The sequence below is a fragment of the Melanerpes formicivorus genome, unplaced genomic scaffold (assembly GCF_026170545.1).
Source record: "Melanerpes formicivorus ecotype bairdi unplaced genomic scaffold, bMelFor1.0.p_v2 SCAF_5, whole genome shotgun sequence".
NCBI classification, from domain to species: domain Eukaryota; kingdom Metazoa; phylum Chordata; class Aves; order Piciformes; family Picidae; genus Melanerpes; species Melanerpes formicivorus.
In genome coordinates this window covers 10,592,829-10,620,028 of record NW_027142357.1, presented here as the reverse complement: position 1 = coordinate 10,620,028, position 27,200 = coordinate 10,592,829, and the positions used below count along the sequence as shown (strand labels likewise).

The 27,200-nt window shown below is 41.3% G+C and overlaps 1 protein-coding gene across 3 annotated transcripts in view; it reads right to left on the bottom strand.

Annotated features, from left to right (window-relative positions):
• The window catches only part of IQCA1 (IQ motif containing with AAA domain 1), a 122,390-nt gene that overhangs the window by 28,592 nt on the left and 66,598 nt on the right, over positions 1–27,200 (bottom strand). For all 3 annotated transcript variants that reach the window (XM_068138066.1, XM_068138067.1, XM_068138068.1), the window contains 6 exons: positions 24,848–24,967; positions 19,699–19,780; positions 11,058–11,164; positions 10,758–10,853; positions 3,826–3,887; positions 1,009–1,091 (listed from right to left, as the gene is read on the bottom strand). In XM_068138066.1, coding sequence (XP_067994167.1) covers positions 1,009–1,091; positions 3,826–3,887; positions 10,758–10,853; positions 11,058–11,164; positions 19,699–19,780; positions 24,848–24,967 — 550 coding nt within the window. The remainder of the gene's footprint in view (positions 1–1,008; positions 1,092–3,825; positions 3,888–10,757; positions 10,854–11,057; positions 11,165–19,698; positions 19,781–24,847; positions 24,968–27,200) is intronic.

The window sequence follows — 27,200 nt, the reverse complement described above, 5'->3', positions numbered from 1 at the left end:
GGATGTGCTTTAAAAACATCTGTGGTAGGGAATGTGTTCCACAAATGACCTTGATGGGTGGATGAGGAACTTTTTTGTGATTTTTAATGAGCAAAAGATGGATGGAATGCTTGTTAAATCAGCCTTCACAGAGGTAGTAAAGGCTCTGAAGGCAATAACTTCTGTTTCTAAGTTTGTGTAACATGGTGATGTATGAGAATATAGCTTTTCTGGCTAAGATACATACTGCACTAACAGTCAGTGGCATTGTGGCTTCCTGATGTCTGCAAATTCAAGCAATGGTGGCCTTTGCAAAAATTGAATCTTGGGGTTTCTTTTGCCTCTAAGGTTGCTGTGATTTTGTTGTATGCTGCTTTTGGAGATGGTCAGACCCCTGTGCTGCCTCAGAGTGATGTGGTTTTTTGCTTTGTGAGGAGCATAATTATGCATGTCTGCCTGCAGTTGCAGTTAACTGAAGATGGTCCTGAGGACTATTTAATGTAGAATTAAGCAGAAAGACATCTTACTCAAATCAAAGGCCAGATATACTTCAAAGCATTGCTCAAAGTTCATGGGCAACCACGGAAGTGGAGCTAAGGGGGTGAATCCTCTCTGCTGAAGGAGCAAATGCTGAAGGTATGATTTTTGCTCTTCTCTGGGAAACATTCTGGATGGATTATGATCTCTAGTCTGACAGACTTGCACTGTCTTGTCAATGTTTGGCCAGTGCTCCTTAAAAGATGGCCTGGTTGCGCCTCAGAGTTGCTTGGCGTCCAAAAACATCCAAGGCTTTGAGGTGTTAGTGCTTGGAGCTAAGCACCAGCTTTACAAAAGGGTCCTGATTTCACTAGCAGAAGTTGAAGGTGCTAAGCAACCTGCAGAAACAGACTTTATTTGCATATGTGGCTTTAGATATTCAAGTTTGAATGCCCTGAAAGTGTAATTACTCTTGAACTCACTCTTGACTGCAAATGGGGATCAGGTTTGGTTAGATTAAACACTGTATTAGCTGTAAAATGTGTACTTTACCAACATAATCGGAGAGATTCACGGTCTGGGCTTTTATTACTAATCCGTTTTCCACTAGTTCCTCATACAGAGAATCGATGGTCCTATGGACAAGAGACATTACTCAAATTCTAGAACACTGTAAGGAAAACCTCAGGCCTTCAATAACAGAACTGGATGGAGAGTTATTTGTTTCCTCAGCTTTATAAATGTGTTTTGTAGCTCAGAGGTGAAAGTGATTAGCGTCATCAGTATGAAATCAATAAGTACTGTTTTCTGCATTATGGCAAGAAAAATCTTATTACCTCACACACACCACATGGCTCCCTCTCACACTGATTCCATTACCCATTTCCAGGTGATGCAAGATCAGTTATGACTTGTGTAATAGACTCATTCATTAATATCAATTACTGGGAAATTATTTTTAAATTATACAATAATAGCAATCTTAACACTACTATACCTATTCACTTAGCTCTGCAATTAGGAGCAATTCATTAATTCTTCTTGGAATTTATTCTGTTTGCAATAGACAGCCTCATCTCACCAGGAACACACTGGGTATGATTTGATCACAGCAACCAGTGGTCCACCTAGTGCAGTGTTAGGGTCATGCTAGACAGAGGAGGTCTGGGGAGGAAGAATTAATGGAAGTGAGTACAACTTCTTCACTGGAATGTTAGGTGTTTTTTTTTTTTTCTCCCCGTCTCCATTTGTGGCTGAAATAGCTTCTAGTAATTGAGGATTTCATACAACAGTTCTATTGGTGTGGTTGTTCTCCACATTCTCTCTTTTGGAGTTCTGAGAGTTACTTTCAATGGCATTTTTGGCACTAGGTTCTACAGATTGATGCTGTTTCAAGGATTATGTTGGAAATTCTTGTGGTATTGTTAGTATTAAACTTACTTGAACATGTAAGTCTTTTGCTGTGCACTATTGGTATCCCCTTTCTTCAATACCTGAGGTTTTTCTATTCTGTCACCTATCTTAATTGGGATATTCTGGTATGGCTAGGATAAAAATAGCACCTCTCAGCTGGCTAATAAAACTTCAGGTACCATTTGAGGTCTGCAGTCTTTTCCATTTCAGCTGGAAAGTTCTGTGTTTATGCAGTGTCAGTGGCACAATTAATATAGGAGCAATAATAAGTGAATACAAAATTTAATGCAGCTTCAACAACGTTGACTTTGCTACCCTGACTCTTGCTTTCATTCTCAGTGATTTTGTGTTGAGTATGGATCATAAAACAAGCAAAAGGTAGACTGGGACTAACCTGAGAGGTCTGTTGGGAGCATGACTTCTGCTTTTCCTGTATTACTATTTTATTGTGTAAGCTTAATGATGCATGCCCTGAGTCTCCTCCAAGTAAGTGTGATGTGATCAGTCTTTGGCTAAAGCCCCCTGTGCACCCTCCACCATGCTAAAACAGAGATGAACCTGAGGTACTTTTGGTTATTTCTGAAATGCGCAGTGGGGAAGAGTTAAGCATGGAGCCAAAATGTCACATAAAGTCTGATTAAAAGCCAGCTACTACAAAGTTTGTGCTCTTAAATGGCTCTGTGTTGTAGTAAGTTTATGTGTAAAGAAGCAGGTATGTAAAAGAACAGTTTTTAAAGCACAGAATATAAGCATATTTGTTAGGCTTTGGCACTGTTCTTGTAACAGAGGTCATGCTCTGTTATAATTCATGACACATTTATTTAAAATATTTGCTTGGAGAGGTTTTTTGATTTTTAAGGCAGGTAAAGAGACTATTAACTGATGGTGTAGTGGTGGCACCTAAATAACCCAGTCCAGATTTTGCTGTGCATGTCTGATACAAATGGATTTTTGCAGTGAATCCCATGTGTTTCCTACCAGGATGATTGAGTATGTCTTCAAGATGTTCTCCACTTCTGCTCTCTTGAGAGCTGGGTCTCCTCCTGCCCTGCACTACTGCTGGGTCAGCAGGTCCCAGCAGAGAGATCTCTGCCTACATGTCTGCATTACATGTACAGGTGAAAAATGGTCAGATTTTCAGTGAATGCATCATGAGCTCACTGAAAATACAATGTCAAAAGGAGATATCCTCTCAAATTTTCCAAATAAAATAAGGGTGCTTAAAAGAGCAAGGGTGCATAAGAAATTGCCAGGTCTGCCAGAACTCTTATTGATAAATAAGACTGATTTATGACATGTACATTATACTTTAGACATGAAAGGTGATTTATGGAGTGCAGGAGCCTGTCTGCAGCCTCCCTTATCAGGCTGCAGTTAGGATGGAAAAATCTGACAGCCAATGGAACTGCCAGGTGCTTCTGCACCTGCAGAGAGATTGGGAAAGAGGCAAAGGGGGTCAACATTTTGCCTAAATGTTACATGTACTCAGCTTTGCATGCTGGAATGATCTTGACTGAAATTACTGGAGACTGGCCTTGGTGGTGTGGTGCTGCAGAATGGGGATCTTCATTTGTATGCACTGTTGAAGATGTGGGAAAACAAGGTCTGTGCTGAGTAGTATTAAAGCAGCATCTTGTGACCCTGTTATGAAGCTGCAAAACCATCAGTCAGAAAGGGGCAGTGGGGAGTTTGGAGCATCCCCTGGGTTTTAGCTGAAGTGTATGTGCTTCAAGTTTGTGAAAGATTATTTTTCCTTTTATCATCTAGGCTTTTAACAGATGTTTACAGCTGTTAGTAAAAAGGTTTTATGTATTGTAGGGCTTCTGATGCTGCTCAGCATAGCAGTGTTGAGATGCTCCTTGTGCAATTGAAATTTGAAAGGCTTGACAGCATATCTAATGCAAACAGGATGCAGTCTCATTGTCTGAAGCTCAGGTAAACAAGTTCTCTCTTTACCTGTCAGGAGTTAGATCTTCCTCCATCTCATTTATCTTTTTCTTTGTGGTTGTCTTTTTTTCCTGAAGACCCCAAAAACAGGCAGAAATCAGAGACCTTAGTACAGATATATATTTGAATGAAGCAAAGCAAGGGCCAGAACAGAAAATGTTTCAGTGTTTGAATGTGGCTTTTGCTACTGAAGGAACCCAAAGGGAAAAATAATATCCATGACTGCCCTGATGGAAAGGAAAATTTAGATTAGGGATAAAGGGTGAAACAGTGGCAAAATTTTCCCAGCGGGGTGGTAGATGCCCCATCCCTGTAAATGTTCAGGATCACGTTGGACTGGACTTTGAGCAGTCTGATCTAGTGGAAGATGTCCCTGCTCACTGCAGGGGGATTGGACTAGAATACTTTTAAAGGTCTTGTCCAACCCAAAGCATTCTATGATTTATAGGTATCTTACTAAGGCACAGGAGAGGGGAAGCACCCCAAGGCTGATGAGTTTTGTGTAACTTACAAATCTCATGCAGATCTTATGGCAGGTGCTCTTGAACTAGACTCTACATGAAGTAACCTGGTGGCTGCTGCTTGATTCTAGAATACAGCTGCTCAGGGAGATTGCATGCCTGACCTTCACCTGTCACTTCCCCAGTGACTGCCAAGGGTACTTCAGAGTGATCAGTCCTGCTTCTTCCAGTGGATATTGCATACAAAAGAATTCCAGGGTTATTTGCTCTGAGAGAAAACTCCTCTCTCCTTCCTTTTTGGAGCATGACTCTATGTCTGAGTAGGTATGGCTCTTAACCAAGGGGAAGCAGGAAAAGGGTGTGGGGTCCAAGTAGGTGCTCCAGAGATTGCTCATGCTTTTTTTTTACATTGAAGTAAAATACAAGCAGCTTCCCTGAGGGTCATGGAGGGTGCTTACAAGCTGGACAAGGACCTGAAACTAACCTTCCTGTGTCTCTGGCTAGCCTTCTAACTATTACACTGCCTTTCTTCCTTCTCCTTGCTAATGCCACAGGGAATAAGCTTGAAGAGGCCAGAAAAACACCACACTTTCACTATGAGAAACTAGCCACACAAGTCACAAAATCTTTATGTGGAAAACATAAATAATGAAGATGTGAATCAGCAATGTCAAGCCCCTCCATTAATTACAGCTCAGAAGCCATAACTACAGTTAGGGATAATTAGTAGTGGAGAGGGCATAGTTAATCTGTATTAGTGCCCACCACTGGTGTCCATACTCATGTTCTGCAAAGCACTTCAGAATTACTTCAGTGGAACTACTTACACAGCAACATTTGTGCACCATGAGATTTCTCCAACAGCTGAAATGTAAGCATATGCTTAAGTGCTTAGTTGTTCAAGACAACTTATTCTTTCCAAAGGCTCCCTTTCCCTGGGAATATTGTAATTTACTTTTTTTTTTTCTTAAATAGTAAATAATTCTGCTGAGCTCTAGAGGCTATGTTGTTGAGTTAAAAAAAATCCTCTCAAATTAGCTGGAAAATGTTGCTTTTTTGTTTCCCTTCTAGACTGGATTAGCAGTGCACAGAAAAGTATCAATTTTATGTTTTGGAGGATAGCTGCAATGTAAATAACCCATGGCTCCATCACCTGTTACTGTTTACTATTCAACAAAGATAATCTAGATTAAAATGTAAATTAAACCCAGAACTATATGGATAAGATAACTGGAAAAAGGTGATGTGTTTTTAAATTCTGGACTAGAATCATGTAAACAACTCTGTAGTACTACACCTCAGGTTTCTTTACATAAATAAGCTTGGCAGCAAATACTTGTTAGAATGCACCAGAGGGATTTTGTTTTAAAGAAAAGGAGATGGAAGAACAAAGCCTATGCCATGCTGTTTTAACAACTGAGGGAAGACTGAGACTGTCAGTGGTTTATTTCTGGTGTTCCTCCAGCTTCCCCTCTTTAACCTTTCTTCCAACAAGCTAGAAATTACATATCATGGGGGCTGACTGGGAAGAAAAGCTCATTTCCACCTATGCAAAGACACTAAGCATATGCTGAATTTATTGGCCAACTGGTATTGTCCTCGAGGCAGCTTCACCAATAAAGTACCTCAAGAGCAAAACAAAAATGAACTATGCAGGGGGAAAATGTGTTTTCCTAATTAACATCAGCGTTTATGGGAAATTTGGCAAACACTGAGATGTGATAAGGGGAAATATGAATTGTAGACAATGGCTTTCCTCCAAAATGTCTTATTGGGAACTGCTTTTATTTAGAAAATGATAATGTTTAATGAATGTGAACATGCTCATCATTTATATTGGAAATCTCCTTGTTTCTGTCTCTGAAATGTCAGCCTAGCTTCTGTGTAGCCATCCATTTACTTGGTTATTTTCTGCTTTGATAAGTCACATGTAGTGAACTGCATTAGCTATTAGCTGGCAGATGACAGAAGATTGTCTTCTGTGCTCAGTGTGGTATCTTGTCTTACTGTGTGGGCTCATGAAAATGTTTTTGAGTAGTGCAGAGGTTGTTATGAGCAAACACAGACCTGATTTCAGACCAGATTCCAGAGCAGAGTGTCTCTGGCACCAGAAGGGAGAGGGCAGCCAAAACAACACATTGAGGGAACTGTTCCATGTTGGAATTGCAAGATCTGTGTCACCCTTTGGCTGTGATCATACAAATCCTGCTGCCATCAGCTGTCTGTGGCTACTGACAGCAAGTATATGAGAAAGTAACAAGAGGAAAGTACCCCTGTGGTTTAAGGGAAATGTCAGTGTGTAAGCAGCCATCTATGAAGTGTCTGAGTGAATTCCATGTGTTGATGCTTGGAAGGGAAGTTGAGCGTGTGCAGTTTTGTGCTGTGTGCATCTGCTCTGGGTTGAGAAGTCTTTTCTGGCAATGCCAAAATATAGAAAGCAGCTCTGATACTTGCACTGAGAAAGTCTTTAGACAAAGACCTTCCCACTGATTCTTAAGCTTTTGCTAAATGGGGGGCTCTGATCCGTAATCCCTGTTTGATTTAGCTCCAGCATCCAAAAAGCTTACAGCCTCCACAGCTGTCTGAGAGCTCTGGATGCTTATCTCCATCAACTACAGAAAAATCCAACAGGGACTGTGAATCATAATTGTCAAACCCAGCCTCTTCTCAGTTCTGACCCAGCCTGTGTTTTGGCTTTATTCACTGTGGCTTTACTCTTACCAAGTCTTTAGGCTGATGTCAATATTCTTTTCACAGCTATTGCTGTAGGTTAATTTCTTGTAGCTCTTTGCATCAAAAGAGCGTATCCAAAGCTGTATTTTGATGCTAGCAAGGCCTATTTTAAAAGCAACTTTTACATACTTAAGTTCCCATGTCCTCTCTTTCTGCCATTTTTTTTCTGAGTTCCGGCCATGCCTTTGTGTATGTGTGGGTGTGTTCACTTGCAATGAGTTGCTTTACCTACAGTTGGATCAGAAATTAATCCTTGGGGGAGCAGAGCAGGAAAAGCAGCACAATAGTTTGATAAAAAGAACCCTGATAAGCAGTCAAATATACCTTCCAGGTCAGTAATTGCAGAAAGCTGACCTGTCAGCTCTTATGTTGGGTTGAAAGCCAATTTAAAGAACTAAATGTCTGGTGGTTTACTTAGCGGCAGATTCCCAAGAGAAATACCCTTGGCTGCTAAGCCATCTGGGTACCATATTGGGTATGTGGCGTCCATCTAGAAGAAACTGGTAGGTTGTGTTGAACCATCCAAATCTGAAGTTTGAGCTGTCAGCAGAAAGAGGTGAACTGAGAACAACATTTCACTAAAAACTGTGTGCTGGCACACAAATGCCACAACTAGTTTGGAAAATGCTAGCCCTCTTTCATTTTAGGTGCTTCCTAACAGGCTCCCTTAGGCTGGATGGGGACGTAGACCTTCTGACATCTCTTTGCCAGCTTTCCTAGACATCAGTACCATATTCCTCACTAGGAGGCAATTTCCCTTCAAGTCTTTCCTCAGCCTGGTGCCTACACTCCTAGCTTGCTGATCCGTGGCTGGGCAGATGACAAGCTGCCACTGTGCATAGTGAAGAAAAATGCTACTTGCAGTAAAGCTGAACCACATTCCTCTGCTTCAGTGTATCCTCATCCCCCTCTCCTGTGACAGTCATTAGATCAGGAGCTATCAGGAGCAATCAGAGCCCAGCACAGCGTCACTCAGTGAGGGCACTTGGGCTCTGTATCATATGAATGCTGGATCATAAGGACAAATAACAGTGGGATAGTCTGTGCGGTGAGACGTTTCCACTATGGATAGAAGTGCAGAATCTGTGCCTCAAATGATAGCAGTGTGGCTTGCTGCATACTAGGAGCCATGTAATTGGTTTAGGTTTTTCCAAACCAGTCTACAGGTCTCGAAACCCACTTGTAATGAGAAAAGCAATTTGCCTTTTGCTCCAACATGATTCTTCCCATAAATGTGGCAAATGGGCTTTTTATCTTCAGAGGCAATAAGAGCAATTCTTGGTAGGGTTAAGAACCAGCTTTTAGCATTAAGTAATATTTGAAGTTTTTGGGAGTCAGTGATAACGTTCAGCCTAGGAAGTACAGTGCAGGGAACTAAAGGAATGGTACACAGAGTGTCTGGAGAGGTTAAATTTTATTTATCTAAGACCTGAGTAGTCTGAAACACTGACCTGAAGGGAATGATTATCTTCCTTTAACTTTCAAGATCAGTTCCAAAATGTCCTCTGAATTCCTTTCAAAAGAGATTTTTGGAATAAAATCTTAAATTATTTCAAGCAGGATTGTTTTGGTTTTTTTTTAATGTAATATGGACTTGACAGAATTTTGTAGTTGTAAAGTACATAGGCTAAGATGCGCTTGAAAAGGCAGAGGATATTTACCCTTTGGCAGTGACTATTCCTTAATAATAATAATAATAATAAAAGTCCTACTGCTATTGTGTTGTCTTCCTGCAAAGAAAGTAGAAGAAATTGTTGCTTACAAGAGAGGGGGTGGCCAAATGTGGCATTGTGAATTTGGGTAACTGCCTCTAGACAGAAAATTCTACTTGTAAGAGTTCACTTAAGTAAATTACTCATGCTGCCTCTTCCCCACTGATAGGGTGCAGAAAGGTTTGAGTTCTGTGAAGAATGTTGAATCCTTCTGACAACACTTTTCTTTGCAGAATGTCCTTTTCTTTGGGGGAGGAAAAAAAATGTTTTACATTGTGCTCCAGATGAGTTCATGTCTGCAGTGAGAATCTAAACCCACTGTTATTTCACACTGCAGAGTTGGATGGGGAGGCCTATGGGATCTAGGGTGTGGTACCACATGCCTTGAAAACCTAGGGGATTTTTGCTGAATAAGAAATTAAAGCACTGCTTCCAAAACTGTCCATCTCACTTTGTCCTTGATATATAGGCCAGAATTTCATAAGGCAGATCTGAAGTCTCTACACAGGTGTGCACACACTGTGCTCATTTATGGACTGAGATTTATGCAGCTACTAACTAGAAAAAGCCTTTGTCAATGCTAATTGGATATTTCAGATAGTTTTGTGCAGGGAAGACACATTTTGACTAAAACTGGATACCTCCTTCTATTCCCCACCCCTAAAGCAGAACTGGGTTTTTTGGTTTGGCTCTTGGGGTTTTTTTCTGACAAAATCTTTAGGGAACTTGTATTACTTAATTAATAATTTCTGATCTCCCCCTCCAACTCCCCCTGCCCCTCTTTCTCTCAGGCTAATGGTACAATTTGGGAAAGCAAAAGTTAAGTAACATCCCCCTATCCCAAAACACCACACTGAAGAAAAATACCAACAAGCCAGCCCCTGACATAAAGCTTTGTAATTCCAGTATGACATGTCTTGAAGCAATTTTGACCAGCTGATCTAATGGCTGATCTTTGGGAAGAGTGTTGCAATATTTTGTCTGCATATCTTAAGCCCTGCTATTTTTGAAACAAGTTTAGCAAACCAATTGGTATCAGTTGTCAGAGTTGTTCCAATCTTGTGTTATTAAATTGGTCCTGGACATTTGTCAGGTGAAAGAGTGTTTTTAAAGCTAATTTGAGTAGAAGTACAGCAACAGCAAGCATTTGCATGCTAAAAGGATTATAGAAATTAAATACAACATGAGATCAGGGTTGGCTATTTGCCCTGAGGATTTTAAGCGGCTCTGCTGATTGAATGGTAGAGTCTGTAAGCTTTGAGTTGTTTTGCACTGACATGATCTATAGTTTAAATGCTTGGGTAAGGAATTCAGGGAACCATGAGCTGTGGAACGCTGCATATGGTAATGCTGTGAAACTAGATGTGAACGTGACCTGTGCTGTGTTTCGGAGGATAACACACATTTAAAATGATGTATATCTTCATCCTATTTTGTATGCTTAAATAAACTTGACTTAAATGGCAAGTTCCCAAACCCTTCAATAGTAAGTAGTGACATAACTAATATGTACCTGTGTGTGATCTGTGTTGTTACAGATAAATCAAAGGTCACACCAAAGAATTTTTCTGGTGTGCAGTTTTGAGACACATTAACTAGCCCTCATTTAGGAGGAAAACTGGCAGCAGCTGGAAAATTTACTGGCACCCAGATCCATGACTTCCCTGGAAAACTTCATTAATCTGAACTTGTAACCTTATAGAGACGGATGGCTTGGATTTTCTGTTTGACTGGATCAGAGGATTTCAAGGGAGTGCGTAGCCTTCTTGAAAATCTATTCTATCTTGTAATGATCTCTGCACTTGTTCAGCTTTTCCTAATTACTATTTATAAAGGTTAAGAGAATAATAGCTAAAGAAAAGGCTTTGAAAAAAGCCACAGGTGAACAGATTTACTGACTCTCAAGTCAAGCATTTATAAATGTTTAGGGTGGACATTTTGGTATCAGTATCTGTGAGACTTGGGTTTCAACTGACTACCACAGTATCTGGGCAGAGAACTGAGATTTAATCTGAATTTAACTTGCTGCTTTTACCTTTTCACTCTTTTTCCCTTTCTTCTGTTTGTGACTCTTCTCTCCATCCACAATCAGTTTGAGATTCATCAGTTTCTGTTGCATCAATTCATCAACCTATCCAGACAAACACAGCTAAATCTAAGTCATCTGTCACCACACTTCAGACACATATTCAGCTAAACAAGCATTAAAGCAATGAACAGATATTAGGAACTCTGGAAGGAGGTAAGGTCTATGCCGGGGCCAGTTCTTACAGCTGTAGAGAAATATACACAGGCAATGCACATTATTAGTGTCCTCTTACTATTGTAAGCACACCTGCACTCTGATCTCTTCCTCCACTTCTTCTCGTTTCTCTGCTTTGATCAGCTCTGGGTCATGATCCTGGTGAAAATCCCATCCCTTCTCTCTATTCTGCCAAAAGACTGTTAACCAAAAGAAAGAAAAAGGGGAGAAGAAAAAGTTACAGAAGCCATTGGTTTCTCCAACTGCTTCTGGAGGCAAAAATAAGTAGTTGTAGGCAGCTTTTATTGAATTATTAGCTGTATGAAAGTAGCAGGCTCTAGGGACCCTTATCAAGTTCAGAGCCCTGTTGTGTTAGGATCTGTAAATCTTAGGTTAACTTTTTTCTCTGGACTGTAAATTGGTATCAGATTTCAGGAGGATAATGGGATATGGAGGCTGTCATTTTCTGATTGTAGAGCTGAATGCCTGGAGTGTTGTTCATCTTCAAGAGCAGGCAATACAGTACTGGATGAGCCATATCACGCCTGATTTTTGGCATTCTTTTTCTCTCCGTTTAATAGCACAGTGCTTTAATTTTTACCATGAAGAAGCCACCAAGATGGCTTCTGTCATGAGAAGTTTACTTTCTGTGTGTGTCTCTTGGCTGTCATAATGCAGGAATGGGGACTAAATGAAGGTGTTTAAACAAGGAAATATCTTTTCTGTCCTGCTCAGATATCTAGTGCTAAGCTAAAACTTGCAAAGTTAGCTTTCGTAGTAATTCACATGAGGCTGAAATATGGGCCAGGAGCATTGGAACAGGCATAAAAGCCTGCATGGAGCACACGGAAATGGAAGTGAGAGGGAACAGCAAGTCTGACATAGCAGTAACCTGCATCCAACAAACAAGCAACCTATGGCTGCCCAGAGTTTTAACTTTGGGGAGTTTTAAGCTTGGTGCAGTAATTGAGAGGCAGTTGAATTGTTTTCAAAAAGGTGGCAAGGCCCACCTGATACAGCATCTCTATTTCTTGGTATTTTGCAGAGAAGAAGTAATAAGGAAACCTAACTTCAGGAACAAAGCAAGCTTGTGCAAACGGGTGATCAAAACAAAAATTCCCTGTTTATGATAAAGTCATTAATCATCCTGAGGTGCAGGTCTTTATTTTTGTTGAGGCAAACAGCAATTTGCTCCTTTAGAAAGAAAAAATAAATGAAATCTAGCAAGCTTGGTGTGTATCCAAGTTCTCTGCTACTTGCAAAAGGCATTTAATTTAATGGAAACACCTCTCTTCATTCTACATTTTTTGAGCTAATTTGAAGGAAGAGATTTCATATCTTGCATTTCCTTGCATTTCAAGCCCTGATAATATCTTTATAAATGGCAGCTAATCTCCATCAGTATGTGTTAATCCAATTTCCAGATGACTTAAAATGGCAGCTTTCAACTTCAAGACATAGGCTTCTTTATGAATCTGTTTTCTATGAGTGCTACTGCACTGGCACTATAAATTGGGAAAGGTTTTCACAGTACCCAGAGGAGATCACTTCAAGTTTTAGTCCAGTTAATATACTACTGGCTTCTGTTTTGATCCCCTATGAATTTTCAGAGTCCAATTACATGCAGAATATTTGTGGCTTTACATAGAGGAAGTAGCTTTTGCAGGTAAGTAGATTTCATTTCGTAACTGAAAATGGTAGAGATGGAGAAGGACAGTGGATTTTTGGTAATGAGGAAAAACTCAGAGGTATAAACACCAATTTCTTTAAATCACTTGTGGATCATCAGATGGCATGACAGATGTCATGTAATATATCAAGAGGAAAAGCTGATTTGTCTTAGTTAAAAGGTACCTCCTCCACAGTTACCAGCCTGGAATTTCAGCCTTGGGAAAAGGGAATGTTATATGGGAGTTATGTGAATTTTTAAACGGTTCCTGACTGGGTCAACAGGTTGCAAGTGCTATGTTTTCACAGGAGTACTAGATTTAGATATTTATTATTCATAGAGGGATCCATAGATTTTTATTCTGTATTTTTCATAATTGTTTGTTGTCATTTTGTGAACTGATTAGTGGTTAATATCCACCGCAGGCAATTCAGTGACGGTCCCCACAGATTAGGCAGCTGCCTCTGATATTACCTACCTGGCCATGAGGGTTTTTTGAGTGCTCTATTAGCCACTGGGTTAGGGGTCTTTAATTTTAGAAAAGAGATTAATAACTCATAGGTGTTAGGTGCTATGTTGTTCTTTTACAGATCAACAAAATGTTTCAAAGTTATTTTTAAAGTAAGGTCAGGAGGCTAAGGATGTTATGTTTTCTCTGGCTGGTCAAAAGGGTTTGGTATTTTGTTACAGACAGAGTCACCCAGCTACAGGGGCTATTTTTGTGCATGTGTGTGTATGCAGAGCAATTTTTATCACCTCTTTTAAAATAGTGTATGCTTATCTTTGGATTACTTTATATGCATACCCCTCCAGCTCGGATCTCAAAAGAGAGCCCAGTCCACTAATATGACTGCTTGCTTTTACCATCTTGGCAGCATTAGCTCTCACTCTGCAGGCCAGTAGGTAATACCAATATCCCTGAATTCCAGAGAATAGCTTGTGACTAATAACTGACATATATTTACCTAGAGCCATCAAGCTTCTCTTAAAATTACTACTTTCAACCTTTTTGGCAAAAGGATTTGAGTCTTTTGATGGCTGGTTAAAAATCTATAACATCACCATGCATTATGGTTTGGGTCATAGCATATTTGAGTTGAACTTAAATATCCTCTGCAACACTAAGGCATAAATATCAACTGACCAACTGTATAATGGGAGAAATAATGCAAGTGCTGCCTCACAACATAGGTTACTACACATATAAACCCTAGGAAGACAGAGGTAATTACTCAGACTGCTTAATTTGCTCCACGCAAACTCTTGCTATTCCAGTGTAAAAGTAGATGTCACACAGAAACTGGGTGTTTCAAACAATATTATATAAAATAGGTGGTTTAGAGCTTAGGAAATGCAGTTTAAAAACTAGCAAAACTGTCAAGCAGTCCTAGAATAACAAACTCTTCATGAATTCTAATGTAGTTTAAGTAGCAGCTCCAGCTTGGTAGAGGAGAGGAAAAAATATAGAGTGGAAAAGCCTGTAAGTGATATACTTAGGTTACTTAGACATGCAAGATGGTGTAGATCAGTTAGCACAAATATCTAAGAACAAAACAACCAGTTTCAGGAGATGGGAAGACTTAATTGTACGTCTTGGGGTTGGTTGTGCACGGCCAAACCAAACCTGTTTGGTCAGCTATCAATTCGGTAAATTTTCAGACACACTCAGAAGCATCTCTAGATGATTCCATTGTAGGCTTCTGACATAAATCTTTCTTAACCAAGCTCCCTTACTTTGGTTTTGTTTTCCAGACTTATTAATTTATGTGGAAATTTTGATAGCAACTGAGGTGCTTCTAGGTAAGAACAGGAAAAAGTTGCTGGTATAGAAAGGTCAAATTGAAACTTCTTCCCCCCCCAAATTGGAATTATTCAAAAACTAAAAATGCAAGAAACTACTTACATTGTTCTGCTCAGAAAATTCTGGATTTGATTCTGGAGGTCTTGAAGAAAAATAAAAAATCAATCTTCTCTATGGCCAGATTAAAAGTAAAAGTATTCTGAACAACCACCAGATAGTATTGTGATAAAGGGCATCCTGAAGTGAAAAGCACTAGGTGCTTTTGAATGAGGCAGGAGATTGAGCTGCATGAAGGAGTTAACAGCTATTTACTCAAAATTAATGTGTTGCCAAATAGACTTGGTTCACTAGGAGGAAAAAAAACCCACACCTTGAAGTTTAACTGAACAGCTATAGACTCTTACTCTGCCTAAGGCAGAACTGCAGCTATTCTTTGAAGCTTGCAAGAGAGCTCTTTCCACTCTGAGGATTTCTGGTTGTGCTCTGTACAGAAAATGGTTCCTTCTTATGTGCTTTGAGAGTTAAGGGAGTCAGCTCTGGCAGAATGGGCTGGAGATGAGCATCAGTGTTTAACTCTGCCAGGCTGGAGTCTTTATCTACCACAAAAGAATGCTGCCTGTTCCTGACCTACCTGAGCGTATTATTGCAGGGCACCTGCAAGTGCTGTAAGTACATAATGGGGAGATGGAGGTACTCACACTGACTGGCTTTAGGCACCCAATTCAGGTGCCTAAATAGGAACATAAGCTCCAGAGACAGGTAATAGACTGCTGAGTTGCACTTGGGAGGTCTTGTAAGATATAGAGGAATGCAACACCCCCAACTCTGCATGCATCTTTGTGTAAAAAGTTAGTATGAGTAACACCAAAATGTTCTATACTTGGAGAAACCAAAGCATTGCCTTATTAGGAAAGGCAATACTGGTGATTAGACACAGTTTGGGTGCTAAATGTGTCCCCCCATCTTCTCATAACCTCCTGACTTGTTAGCATGTGAATGTGGAATTTGAGAGTCCAATTACATGAACTTATTGAACTCTGCAGTGTCTTTATACCTAAGACTGGCATCCACTGCCAAATTGTGAGGCACTGTTTCATGCCTCTATGTAAGGCTACAGCCAAACATGTCTTCTACAACCTGGAGGAGGTATTTGCACAAACACAAGGAGTTTGTGAATTCACAGTTTGGTGTTTGGTGGTCAGCAGCACTGTGGGTGCACTGGAAAGCACACCTACTGTATCATCTGCTCATTAGCAAAGTGCTGGATGAGCATATTGCCAAGCCTCCTGCCCTCTTGCTGGTACTTCACAACAGAAGGAGGCTCTACACTGCTCCTTTACTGCTCTTGGGGCTTGTTGGGTAGGAAACACTGGTCTAGCTGTTGCTGGTCTCCAGTTGCAAGATGCTATTTTATCATGAATGTATAGAAAAACACAACTAATGCTCTTGGCCAGTTAATGGAAGAAGCACAGATGAACTTGATTTTTTACCTAAAATTCCTGCAGACTTCAAGAGTAGAGTCTGTGATGAAGAAATACCTTTCAACCATAAAACTACTTTATGATTTATAACATGTAAGAAAATCCTAATTGTTAGATGTCAGAGGTCAGGTAAAACTGTGTTGGTGTATATTTAGGAATTAAGTTGTAGACTCCTTTATCTGCAGCCAGCCCAAATCTGGTAGAAAACTTGATGCCAATAATTTGTCAGCAGGGGGGAATAATGGAGACTTTTCACATAAGTTGAAAACCATTTTAAATTTGAAACCCCTTACTACTGGATGCTTTCTCTAAGTGAAATAAACAACCAGTCTCCTCGCCAAAAGTTTGAGTTCTGTTCGTTAAGTTGCACATGCTTTGAATTAAGCAAGTATGTTCATAGTTCAGCAGCATTTTTGTGCCTTTGCTTGATGACCCTCCTATTAAAACACCTAATCAAAAATATTAGCAGTAGCTGGTGTATGTGGATGAATTCATGGATATTTTCTGTGAAGGAGGGAAGCCTGATCTACAGAATAGTGTTTCTGGAATACCTGCTATTTAGTTAGATTTTCCAAGGGCAACAAAATTAAAAGAAAGCCTCTGCCTGAAAAATAAAGCACTTCGGTTCTATCTTGGCCACTTGCACTCATAGTTTCATAGTTTCATAGTTTCATAGTTTCATTCAGGGTTGGAAGGGACCACAAGGATCATCTAGTTCCAACCCCCCTGCCATGGGCAGGGACACCCCACACTAGATCAGGCTGGACAGAGCCTCATCCAGCCTGCTCTTAAACACCCCCAGGGACGGGGCCTCGACCACCTCCCTGGACAACCCATTCCAGGGTTTCACCACTCTCATGGTGAAGAACCTCCTCCTCACATCCAGCCTGAATCTCCCCACCTCCAGCTTCATTCCATTCCCCCTAGTCCTATCACTACCTGATATCCTGAGAAGTCCTTCCCCAGCCTTCCTGTAGGCCCCCTTCAGATACTGGAAGGCGACAATTAGGTCACCTCGGAGCCTTCTCTTCTGCAGACTGTACAGCCCCAACTCCTTCAGTCTGTCCTCATAGGAGAGGTGCTCCAGCCCTCTGATCATCCTCGTGGCCCTTCTCTGGACACGTTCCAGCACCTCCACATCCCTCTTGTAATAGGGGCTCCAGAACTGGACACAGTACTCCAGGTGGGGTCTCACCAGGGCTGAGTAGAGGGGGAGGATCACCTCCCTCGACCTGCTGGCCACACTTCTCCTGATGCAGCCCAGGATCTGATTGGCTTTGCGGGCTGCAAGTGCACACTGAGAGCTCATGTTGAGCTTTTTGTCCACCAGCACCCCCAAGTCTCTCTCCTCAGGGCTATCCTCCAGCCAGTCACTGCCTAGCCTGTATTTGTGCCTGGGATTGCCTCGACCCAGATGCAGGACCCTGCACTTGCTCTTATTGAACTTCATGAGGTTGGCCTGTGCCCACCTCTCCAGCCTGTCAAGGTCCCTCTGGATGGCCTCCCTTCCCTCCAGCGTGTCTGCTGCACCACACAGCTTGGTGTCATCAGCAAACTTGCTGAGGGTGCACTCAATGCCACTGTCCATGTCACCCACAAAGATGTTGAACAAGACAGGTCCCAGGACTGATCCCTGAGGGACTCCGCTTGTCACTGGCCTCCACTGGGACATGGAGCCATTGACAGCCACTCTTTGGGTGCGGCCATCAAGCCAGTTCCTTATCCATCTAGTGGTCCACCAATCAAACCCATGTGTCACCAGTTTGGAGACCAGGATGTGGTGCGGGACAGTGTCGAAGGCTTTGCTCAGGTCCAGGTAAACAACATCAGTTGCTCGCCCCTCATCTATTAATTTTGTCACCTGCTCATAGAAGGCCACCAGGTTGGTCAGGCAGGATTTGCCCTTGGCAAAGCCATGCTGACTGTTCCCAATCACCTCTTCACTATTCTTTTGAGCGAGTAGTGACTCCAGGAGGATCTGTTCCATGATCTTTCCAGGCACAGAGGTGAGACTGACCGGCCTGTAGTTCCCTGGTTCCTCCTTCTTGCCCTTTTTGAAGATGGGGGCAATGTTTCCCCTTTTCCAGTCTGTGGGGACTTCACCAGACTGCCAGGACTTTTGAAATATAATAGAGAGGGGTTTAGCAACCTCATCTGCCAGTTCTCTCAGTACCCGTGGGTGTAACCCGTCGGGTCCCATGGACTTGAACACTTTCAGGTTCTTCAGATGATCACGAACCTGATCTGCACTTACAATGGGCAGTTCTTCCTCCCTGTCCCTGGCTTTGACTTCCATAACATCAGGAGTGTGGCTAGAGGCCCTTGCAGTGAAGACTGAGGTAAAGAAGTTATTAAGTACCTCAGCCTTTTCCTCATCACAGGTGACCATGTCACCATTTTCTTTTCTGAGGGGGCCCACACCTTCCCTAGTCTTCTTCTTCCCATTAATATACCTGTAAAAGTTCTTAGTATTCCCTTTAATCTCCCTGGCTAGATTCAACTCAAACTCTGCTTTGGCTTTCCTGACCAGGACTCTTGCTGCTCGGGCAGCTTCCTTGTATTCCCCCTGTTCTAGCTGTCCTTCCCTCCACTTCCTGTAGAGTTTCCTTTTAAGTAATAGTGTGTCCAGTAGCTCCTTGCCCATCCAGGCAGGCCTCCTAGCATTCTTACCTGCTTTTCTCTTTGTTGGTACACAGAGCTCCTGGACACAGAGGAGGTGGTCCTTGAATACTGACCAGCTGTCCTGGGTCCCTCTTCCCTCCGGGGCTTTGTCCCATGACACTTTGGCTAGCAGATCCCTGAAGCGATCAAAATCTGCATGCCTAAAGTCTAGGGTCATGAGCTTGGAATACTTCCTCCTGATTGCCCTGAGGATGTTAAGTTCAACTGCTTCATGGTCACTGCAGCCAAGGCCGTCTATGAGCCTCACATTGCTTACCAGCCCTTCCCTGTTGGTGAGAACAAGGTCCAGCATAGCACCATTTCTTGTTGGTTCCTCCACCATTTGGAGGAGGAAGTTGTCTTCTATGCAGTCCAGGAACATCCTGGATTGCTGGTGCCTTGCTGTGTTGTCCCTCCAGCAGATGTCCGGGTGGTTGAAATCACCCATGAGGACCAGGGCTTGTGACCTGGAAGCTGCTTCTATTTGCCTATGGAGGGCCTCATCTGCTTGGATCTGCTGGTCAGGTGGCCTGTAGGAGACCCCCACAGTAATATCTTCTTCCCCTGTCCTGCCTTTAATTTTGACCCATACACTCTCAACTAGCTTATCATCCCTCCCCAGTTGGAGCTCCACTGATTCCAACTGGCTATTGACATAGAGGGCAACACCTCCTCCTCTCCTTCCCTGCCTATCCTTCCTAAAGAGTTTATACCCATCTATGCCTACATCCCAGTCATGGGATTCATCCCACCAAGTTTCAGTAACAGCCACTATGTCGTGGCATCCCAGCAGCACAGTGGCACTTAACTCATCCTGTTTATTGCCCAAGCTGCGCGCATTCGCATAGAAGCACTTCAGCTTCCTCCTAGAATTGCATTCTCCTGTATCATTTGCTTGATGATTTTGAAAGACTCCTAGGAAGGCTTGAGCTACTGAGAGATTCCCTTCCTAAATACCACTCTTTTTTTTTTTTTTTTTTTTTTTTTTTTTGTCTAATGTCCTCATTTCTGTACTGTTTCATAGTTTGGAAAGCTGCACTGTTTGACCTTCTAGAAATGACATTCAGATTAAGCTGTATTAGAAGAACATTCCAGCTGTAATTGTTATCTTTTTCTACTGACCTTTGTATTGACGGTTTCCTTCCTCCATTATCGAAAGGAAATTACTGGGAGCCATTTTCCAGCCTTCCTCCTCAACTGGAGGCTGGGGTGAAAAGAAAAATCAGAATATTAAGATTTAGAGACTTTGCAAGTATGACAAAATGTCACAATTTTTATTGAATTGTTAATGATTTGGTTTAATTTGAGGAATAAAAGGATTTCATCTCATCCGCCAAAAAACCCACAGTCCTATCAGACTATAAGGCAGTTTTAACTCTCTGAGAGAAAAGAGGTGGCTGTTCATCAGCTGACCGATGTCACGAGAATTAAATTTAGGCTTAAAATCATGGAATTGTCAGGGTTGGAAGGGAACTCAAGGATCGCCTAGTTCCAAGCCCCCTGTCATGGGCAGGGACACCTCACAGTACATCAGGTTGCTCAGAGTTCCATCCAGTCTGGCCTTAAAAACTTCCAGGGATGGGGCTTCCACCACCTCCCTGGGCGACCTATTCCAGCGTCTCACCACCCTCATGGTGAAGAACTTCTTCCTAACATCCAATCTGAATCTACCCACTTCTGGTTTTGCTCCATTGTCCCTAGCCCTATCACTACCTGACACCCTGAAAAGTCCCACCCCAGCTTTCTTGTGGGCCCCTTTTAGATACTGGAAGGCTATAGTAAGGTCTCCTTGGAGCCTTCTCCTCTCCAGACTGAATAGCCCCAACTCTCAGTCTGTCTCCATAGGAGAGGTGTTCCAGCTTGTTTGACCCTGTAATATAAGTAGGAGACTTGCAACATGTAAACGAAATTACTATTTTGTTTTTTTAGTTAGGCTTGTTGCAGGCTTTCTCCCTCCTCTCACCCCCCAGAAGGAATTCTCAACTTGTGGGTAACTCAAAACTGTTGAAATATCATTTTAATCTGTAATCAGAAAGCAAAATAGCGATCTAGGTGTACCTTGCAAAACAAAATATTTTGTTTCAACTTTATCAATACATTTTGATATTTTTCCTCTCTGAAATAAATGACATTGGCATGCTCCTGGAATAGTTAAATTTCACTGAACCAGTGTTTCTAATGGAAAACCTTGTCAGGAAACTATGACAGTTTCTCCATGTTGCATCAGCCAGAAATCCTCAGAACGGTCTAAGGTAATAGTTATCAGTGGGAAATAAGATCCCTGTTTGGGGAGGAGGTGAATATGGATTCGTGTAAGGCAACACGAGCTGCATCAGTCTTTGCTAACCAGTGTGTAGTCTGTAACCCACTGGTTATCAGTAAGCTATGAAATGTAGTTCTTAGAACAAGTAAAATGAAACCAAATCCCCTAAATATGCCTCTGTAATTAGGTGCCATTGCATACCTGCTATTGGCAGATGCAGCTGCAGCCAGGTCACATGGATTATTAAGTATCTGCTTTTAATTAAAATGTTATTACAGTAATTAAAGTTTGGGTCCAGAAGGACATGCGAAACCTAAATACATTTATCACTTCTACCCTGTGCTCTGGAGATGTGTTTGCAAGAAATTCAGCAGTTTCATGACTAAACATCAAGACCATTTGGGTAAAACGTAAGCAAGTGTTTGAGGGTTTGACACCGAAAGCTCAAATTCCAAGTTATGCTAATGTATTCTCAATTTTTACAGGGTGTGGCACATTGAGTTTCATTCTTCCATCTTTTGCAGTAGGCAGAGTTAATTCTTTTCGCATTGTTCTGTGATATTTTATAGAATATGATTACCACATGATGTTTTAAAAGGAAATACTGGTAATTGCCAACCTTAAAAACAAACAAACAAAACACCAAACCATAAATTCACCCCTCCCAAAACAGCCTAAAAGTGAGTTCTTCATTTTTAGCCTCTTAGTAGCATAGGACACATTAATATTTCTTTTATTGTTACAAACAAGCCAATAAATCATTTTAATTACCAGCTTCAATGATTTTATACACTGATGCAAACAATTTTGTTGTGTCAGTTTCATTGATTTTAATCAAAACCTCTCTGTGCCTACAGGACAGTTGCAGAATGTTCTGTATTTCTTCTTGCATCTACAGATAGCACAGGAGTCAACACAATATGAAGAAATTGTTTCCCTTTGAAGTCAGCTGGTGTATTTTTCTGTCTTTGGTTGATTGATTCCATGCTCATTCTGTGTTAATGGTGCTAAGGCACCTTGAACCAACAATGTACATTTCAATCTAAGAAGAAAGATGGAGATGGTAATTGGAATACATTTCTGAAGCTCTCCAAAGCCCAGCCCATACTAGGTGTTTCTCATTCAGGAGCAGGCAAGATTTTGCATTGACTCTGTTGTGCCCTTCTGCTATGGAGATTTTGCTGATGGGTTTCGGTAAGGACAAAATGCTAAACATTTCTGGATGGAGGCTAGGGATGCACAGCCTTGCTCCTGTTCAGTGAGACAGGCTGCAGCGCATTAGTGGGCCAAACAGTCCAGACTGGTCTAATGTGTTTTGCTGTTGAAAAAAAAGGATCATACGGTGCTGAGGTTGGGTTATTTGTTTTGTGTTTGGTTTGGTTTGTTGTTTTTTTTTTCCCTTAGGTGCCCAATGGGAAATCAAATCAGCACCTTACAGAGAAAAGAAAATGAAGTTACTTTGATCTCAAATATGTCTTTTTTAAGATTGCTATCAGGCTTTTCAGAAAAATTTAGATTTCCTTCTGGGATCAAACTGTTGTTTTTTTTAGGAACTGAAGGCAGCTTTTTTCTGCCTGCATCACTATGACTTATAGCCTATACTGACTTTAATAAGAGTCGTGCTGTTAGAACTTTCCAAATACTTCTCAACCAGTCTTAGATACTATTTTTTTCCCCCTGTCAGTATTATAACCTTGGAGAGAATGTTCCCTTTGTTCTTTCTCAATGAACCATAGAGAACCTGATATAATGGCTCAGAATTTTACTTGACAGGACTTGTGATGTCTGAAGAGATGAGAACAACATGAAGTTATAAAGCTTCAGAGCTCTATATTGTTATTTTACCCCATTTCAAAACAATCTTGTGGAGGCTGTAACAGGACTGGTTTTTGGTATTGTTGTTTCTTGCCTAGTGAAATGTGCAAAACCAACAAGGAATCAAATTCATCTTGCAAAAATCAGGTTTTTAAGCAGATGAGTTGTCATGCAGTCTCAGAAGCTCTGGATGGGTTTGGCATTTTTAGTGTACCTGAACATTAACATTTCACTGATTTAGACTGAAGAATTTGGAACAGACTTTGTCGTTGCTTGTGTGAGACCAGAGGCATCACAGGACTTTGTTCTGGGCCACCTGATTTGGGAAGGAGTAAGGACAAGGGCAAAGCCATTAGAGGACACCCTTGTGAATCCTCCCAAAAGGAACTGGGCTTTCTGAGATGCTACAGGGTTCTGTAGCTGTGAATGACAATGGTATTTAAAGACTCTAATTTCAAAAGCTTTTCTAAGCAATTGCTTTTGTACATGTACTTTTATCTGATCTTTCCCACAGAGTTCCTCAGTCCATGTGCTGATTTAAGGGGTCACAGCATGAAGTGATCCCACAGAGCTGAACTCAACACTAATATAAGTCACAAGAAGTCTTATGGACAACAAACAACTTGGTATCAGTATTATTTGGCTTAGACCTGCAGGCATTACACTCTTCTTTCTCCTCTGCTCCTTCAGGCTGGGTCTGCTCTGCCACTAAGATATGATGAAGTAGTACCAGTTATCACCTCCAATGCTTTTGGTATGTTGCCTTCACTAATGCTGTGATAACGTACTCTGCGATAGTGTCACCTTGATGGCAAACAATTGTCTGAAGATGTGTGACCAGAACTTAAAACTCCCCTTGCACAGGAGCAGGCAGGACTGTTCTTAATTGGCAATGTGAGAACAGGCTTAAAGAGCTTGGTAAACACACTTATGTACACTGTTCCTTCAGCCTGCTGTGCATCTTCACTTACAAAAAGGGGGGGGGGGGGGGAAACAGCCTTGAAACCTTGAACATTGTTTCATATGACCCAAATAGTGTTTTAACTAGCAAAGATGCTATCCAAGTTAACATTTAGATATCTGCCTTCCAACCCAGATAGACTGCTGCTTACTAAGCTGACGCAGTTTAGGTTCCTGGCTAGCTGTTACAAGATTTTTGGCCAGATGAATGGATGTTATCCAAGAAAAGCATCTCTTTTTGTTATATGGTTGTTTTAGGGTTAGGACTTTAAATTAAATTGTGTAAAACTTGCAGTGAAGAGTAAGCTTTGCCCCAGAAAACTCACCCTTCTCCTCCACATACTTGGTGAGAGATTAATGAACCTTATTAAAAAAAAATATTGTTTCAACTTTGTTTATATGGTAAATGAGAAACAAAAGGTGCTGCTTCAGCAAAAGCCTACAGTTTTTTGTTGTATGCCCTTTGGTTTGTTTCACAGGTGTTTTCCTCAGTGAAGCTGCTCCTGAAGCAATTTGAAAGCATACCTTCGGCAAAACCAGCCCATCAAACAGTTCAGGGAGTGCATCACATGTTAAGTGGTGTCTACTGTGACCAGAAGTGAAAAGGAGTTCATACCCAAAGAATGTAGACTGAAAATGCATGAACACTGTTTATATGCTTGCAGTGCAAAAGACACAACTGGCTGATACAAAGCTGCACTTATAAATTGAAATCCGCAGAAACTGAGGTATCTGAGTGAGACTAAAGCTCATGTTTCCTAGTTTTTGTGTGAAGGGGTGGCAGTAACTAACTTCTCTGCATACCATATAAAAAGTGAAAATGATTGGTTAGATAGTTGGGCACCATTTTGTTATCTACAGAAAAATAGAGTAGCAGTGTTTTGAGAAATGCATGCACAGTCTTGGCAAGAAAGCCAAAGCCCTAACTTGCATTTTCCCTGTTGCCTGTCTCTGGCAGCCTGCACCTACATCAGCTCTCTCACAGAGCTGTGTCATGGCCATGCAAAATGGTTATTTATAAAAGAAGAGGTAAAAATTCAGTTCCCCAGAAAGGTGGTTAAAAGCCTGAAGGTGCTGGCCTCCTACAGTTCCTGTGTCTTCTGAACCCAAGTCCAAAGCCTTGGTGACCAGTTTAATGTGAACTAATAGCCTCTGCCTACACATGGCTGAATAAGCTGGACTTCGGCTGTGTTTTCATTAGCTGCTCAGTATTTTTACTCCAGGAAGCCTTACTTTACTTCCAGTTTTCTGTGAAGCTTTTTCTTTTGGTTTTTCCTTTCTTGCTTCATTTTTCCCCTTTTGAGCTTTTTTCTGCAATTCCATCATCTTTTTCTCAGCCAGTTCTGCGAGGATCTGAAAGAGACAGAAAGGAATGTGAAGAGCTGGACAAATATTTTCCTGTACAAGGTGTGTAAGACATCTGCTGTAAGAGTTACAACCTAGCATGTATTTTTGCTCTCTCCCATTCAACTTTCCAATATTGGGGAAAACATCCAATACAATGCTTGGTAGCCCTCTGTGAACTCCAGAGTGGCTTACCATTAGAGAGAAGTCCTTTTAATTTATGCTGAGGGCACATTCACCTGCAAACTTCAGCATAGGTGCTGACTGTCCCAATATATCACTTGAAAAGAGGTGATTTCTGTCCCAAAACAGAGCTTTTATGGAGCAAGACCAATTTCTGAAACCACACAGAAGCACAATATTCTAATGACATAGAACTTTAAGTTCCCTCTGGACTTGGACTCAGATTATGAATTTGTTCTAGTGTTTCTAATGCAGATTGACTTTATAGAGATGGATTTTGAGAGATTGCCCTGAGGCATGTCTAATTTCAATATGTGGCTAAAAACTGAAATAGTTCTAGTGGGTGAGAGAGATTCAATGGAGATATTGTGACAAACTCTGACATATATATATGAATAACCCAGAGTCTTTATCCCTGCAAGCTGATAAGTGGCTACAGCTACATCAATTTCCATAACTTCAGTTCCTGGCCATTTATGCTTTATTATCTGAAAAAGGCAGAGGGGGAAATTTGCTTTTTCCTAACATTCTCTTGTCATTGTGTTCTCTTGTCCCTGAAAGGAATTCTAAGATCGTGTAGGGATGAGCATAAATCAGAAAATCTGTGGCTGTTGAAGTTTATTAATGGACCATCAATATTGGCAGTACTATGAAAAAAGCACCATGCCAGTTGTAAGGCATGTTTCCTGTAACAGTAAAACTATTTGTTTGCTGAAGAATGCTTTTTAGCGCACTGAAGGATTGGTCAGTGGAAAGAGACAATGACCAGGGCTATGCTTTGCAGCCAGTGAAATTTCATTAGTGGATTTCCCCAAGCATTTCAGTACCTTACATTTAATTAAATATGGTAATTTAAACCCCGAGCACCATTCAGTCATATCTTGCGGTGATAAGCAGTGAAACATTTCATTCCTTGGGATAGATTAACAGATTGACTAGAGTTCAAAATAGGTTTTTAGTGTCCCAGCAGGCCTGTTGTATCCAAAACCAACAGAGCTACTCAAAGTATATCCTTTACTATGGTGCTAGTGCCCAGCCAGAAATCCAGCCTTGTCACCTCCATTGTCACCCTCTGCTCTGCCTGGCTGTCAAAGGCTAATCATAACCATTTCCAGCATCTCAGGGGTGGGTTTATCCAGCGGGATACCTGTAAGCACACATGCAATAAACAACAGGCTTTAATTTAAAGCAGTGTTTTTGAGTTCTACTGGTGATATTTAAGTATATCCAGGCTCTGAATGGAATTATTTACTTTCATGTTTTTATCTAGATGAAAGATACCGAAAGGGGTTATACAGAGTTTCTGTTCTCATGAACCCACAATAACGGGACTGAATTGTTGAACTGTCCTTATCCTTGTCTTGCTTTCATCTGTTTTGTAAAGTGGCAAGAAAAAAAGTTTTACTATTTTCAGAATTGCAGCATGAGCAATGGTGCTAAACATTGAACTATCCACTCACATAGGGAACAGAAAAGTGGTGTCTGCAGTTAGCATGGAGATGTACAGCAACACAAGAAGACACATCTAGAAATATACACAGTGACTGCAGGCAGAAGTACAGTCTCTCTCTCTTGGATGCTTTGGCAACACTGATGTGGTCTGAGATGCCAAGAAGTTTTGGTGAAATGCTCCAAAGCCATGCAACTGCAGGCCTGTCACCATGTGCAAGCTTGACTTCTCTGAAGTGGCTCTCTGCTTCCCAAAAGAAAATGACAGAGAATATATAAATTTTCATTCTCCATGTCAGCTACACCTTCTCCTATGTTATTTTGGTGCAGCTTTTCCAGCTCTGTTTTCACCTCAGCTCTAAGCAGCTCAGTAATTTCAGAGGACTGGGAGCTGGGGTGAGACTGGCTGTATATCTAACCTTGAATGGCTACAAGAAGATGCCTGAAGAATTTGACAAAAGAGGAGGAAAGAAAGGGAAGGCCAAGTAAAGGTTAGTTTGAGATACTAAGCAATTTACCCACATTATAACACAGGGTTCCCGCCCCCCCTCCCCCCCACCCCCCGGAGAATATTTCATAGTGGAAATAAAAGCAGATGTCTTCCGACATT